The 2,497-nt window shown below is 49.3% G+C and overlaps 1 protein-coding gene across 1 annotated transcript; it reads left to right on the top strand.

The window, feature by feature from the left end:
- Window positions 1–1,159: 1,159 nt before the first annotated feature.
- LOC132578962 (probable G-protein coupled receptor 34) lies at window positions 1,160–2,275 on the top strand. Its single transcript, XM_060249119.1, has one exon. The coding sequence runs from the start codon at window positions 1,160–1,162 to the stop codon at window positions 2,213–2,215; it is 1,056 nt and encodes a 351-aa protein (XP_060105102.1). The 3' UTR covers window positions 2,216–2,275.
- Window positions 2,276–2,497: the final 222 nt, after the last annotated feature.

Here is a 2,497-nt window from a genome sequence, read left to right as displayed (position 1 = left end):
GCTTTAGTTATTTTAAAATATAAGCTTCCTTGCAAAAAAAATGCAGTCTATAAATAGGCGTCACAAAAGTCACCTGCACTGATGTTATAGTAATATGCAACTTTAATAACTGAACTGGAGAGCCAGTTTGGTGTAGTGGTTAAGTGCATGGACTCTTATATGGGAGAACCAGGTTTGATTCCCCACTCCTCCACTTGCACCCGCTGGAATGGCCTTGGGTTAGCCATAGCTCTGGCAGAGGTTGTCCTTGAAAGGGCAGCTGCTGTGAGAGCCCTCTCAGCCCCACCCACCTCACAGGGTGTCTGTTGTGGGGGAGAAGATATAGGAGACTGTAAGCTGCTCTGAGTCTCAGAGAGAAGGGCGGGGTATAAATCTGCAATTCTTCTTCTTAAAAGGGAGATCATTCATTGGCTAACAATTTTTTTACATAGCTGATAAATCCCATCAGTTGCTTGTTGCATCCATCTTTGAATGCAGCAATCTCAGTCTGCTATCCACGTTCTCTGTGTGCAAATAACATTGTAGAGCCCAGCTATCATAGGACACTCACAGCAGCTTGAATGATTATGGGTAGGGTTGCCAGGTCCAATTCAAGAAATATCTGGGGACTTTGGGGGTGGAGCCAGGAGACATTGGGGATGAAGCCAGGAGCAAGGGTGTGACAAGCATAACTGAACTCCAAAGGGAGTTCTGACCATCACATTTAAAGGGACCACGCACCTTTTAAATGCCTTCCCTCCACTGGAAATAATGAAGGATACGGGCTCATAGAATTGCACCCCCTGGTCCAATCGTCTTGAAACTTGGAGGATGCTTTGAGGAGAAGCATTGGATGCTATGCTGAAAATTTGGTGCCTCTATCTCAAAACACAGCCCCCTCTCCTAGAGCCCCAGATACCCATGGATCAATTCTCTGTTATACCCTATGGGAATCGGTTTCCATAGGGAATAATGGAGTGGCCAGGAGACATTTTCCTCCCACCCCACTTTCTGATGACCCTTAAGTGGGGGGGGGGCTCCAAAGCAGGCGATCCCCTGCCCCACCTGGGGATTGACAACCCTACTGGATAGACAGTTCTGAAATATTGTTTTCTGGCCTAGCTCTTGCAAGACTAGGGCTCTAAATAATTCACTTGCCTCTTGGTTCCCCCCCAGAGTTATGAGCACTCCTTTCCCTACTGGTGAATCCCCGGCGAACCGCTCGAACAACTCAGGTTGCAACATTCAAGATGGCCTCTTAGCCGTGACTCTCCCAGTGACGTATTCCATAATCTCCATTATGGGCTTCTTCTTCAACATGCTGGCCCTTTGGGTGTTCCATTTCGGTACACAGAAGACAAACTCCATCACGGTGTACATGAGGAACCTCGCCCTGTCGGACCTCCTCCTCGCTCTCTGCCTGCCCTTCAGGGCAGCGTATCACAACCAGAGCGGCCCCGCCATGCTCTGCCAGGTGGTAGGCATCATCTTCTACCTTACCATGTACGTCAGCATTGGGTTGCTCAGCCTGATCAGCCTAGATCGCTACTTGAAGATCCTCCGGCCCCTCCAGCAGTTCCGGATCCACACGGTGACTCACAGCACCGCTGCTTCTGGACTGGTGTGGTTGGCCTGCGGCGCCATGATGCTGCCTTTCTTTTTCAACGTTGGCAAGAAGGGGCCCTGTGCCCACCGATGCTTCCACTTCAAGCACAGAAGCATGCTGGGGGCAGCGCTCAATCTGGTTGCAGTGGCGACTTTCTTTGTCTTGCTGGGCTTTCTCCTCTACTCCTACGGCAAGATCTCGCTCAAGCTCCGCCAGGTCGCCTTAAGGAAAACACAGCAGCAGAGCAAGAAGACAAGTGCCCAAGCCATATCCAAGACCTTTGTGGTCCTTGCTGTTTTCATCACATGCTTCACCCCTTACCATGTGGTCCGTGTGCCCTACATCTTTGCCCAGATCAAGATCATCTCTGATCTGCGGAGCGTACAAGCCCTCCACCTCGCCAATGAACTCGTCCTCTGCATCTCGGCTCTCAATTGCTGCTTGGACCCGATGATTTTCTTTTTCCTCTCCAGCAGTTTCAAGAGAGCTTTGCTGGCGGCCCTGGGTGGGAAACTGAAAGTGGCGTTCCGGAAGAGCGATGGAGTCTTAAACACTAGAAAATCCAACACAGACTCGCGGGTCCAGAGATCTGAGTTACAGGTTGAGGAGGGACCTCTGGAGAGGCAATGAAGACGCTAACGTGTTCACAACGCAAACTGATGTATTTTTACTCAAAACTCCTCCAGCGATGTCTGAACAGAAAGGAATGTTACATCATTTAGTTCTCCTGCGCACAAGTATTGCAATGGCTGCAGTAAAGCATCACAGAGGTGTTATGAGGGTCAGGCCATGTGTGAAATAAAATGTAAAGCCAGGTATGGGAGATATGGACTCTATAAAGGACACAGGCAAACCCAGTTAACTATATTATACTTTGCTCAAAATTCAAACAAGCTCAAAACATTAACACGC

This window comes from Heteronotia binoei, chromosome 11 (genome assembly GCF_032191835.1).
Source record: "Heteronotia binoei isolate CCM8104 ecotype False Entrance Well chromosome 11, APGP_CSIRO_Hbin_v1, whole genome shotgun sequence".
NCBI lineage: Eukaryota > Metazoa > Chordata > Lepidosauria > Squamata > Gekkonidae > Heteronotia > Heteronotia binoei.
The sequence above is the reverse complement of the archived record's forward strand: the minus strand, read 5'-3'. Positions and strand labels throughout refer to the sequence as shown.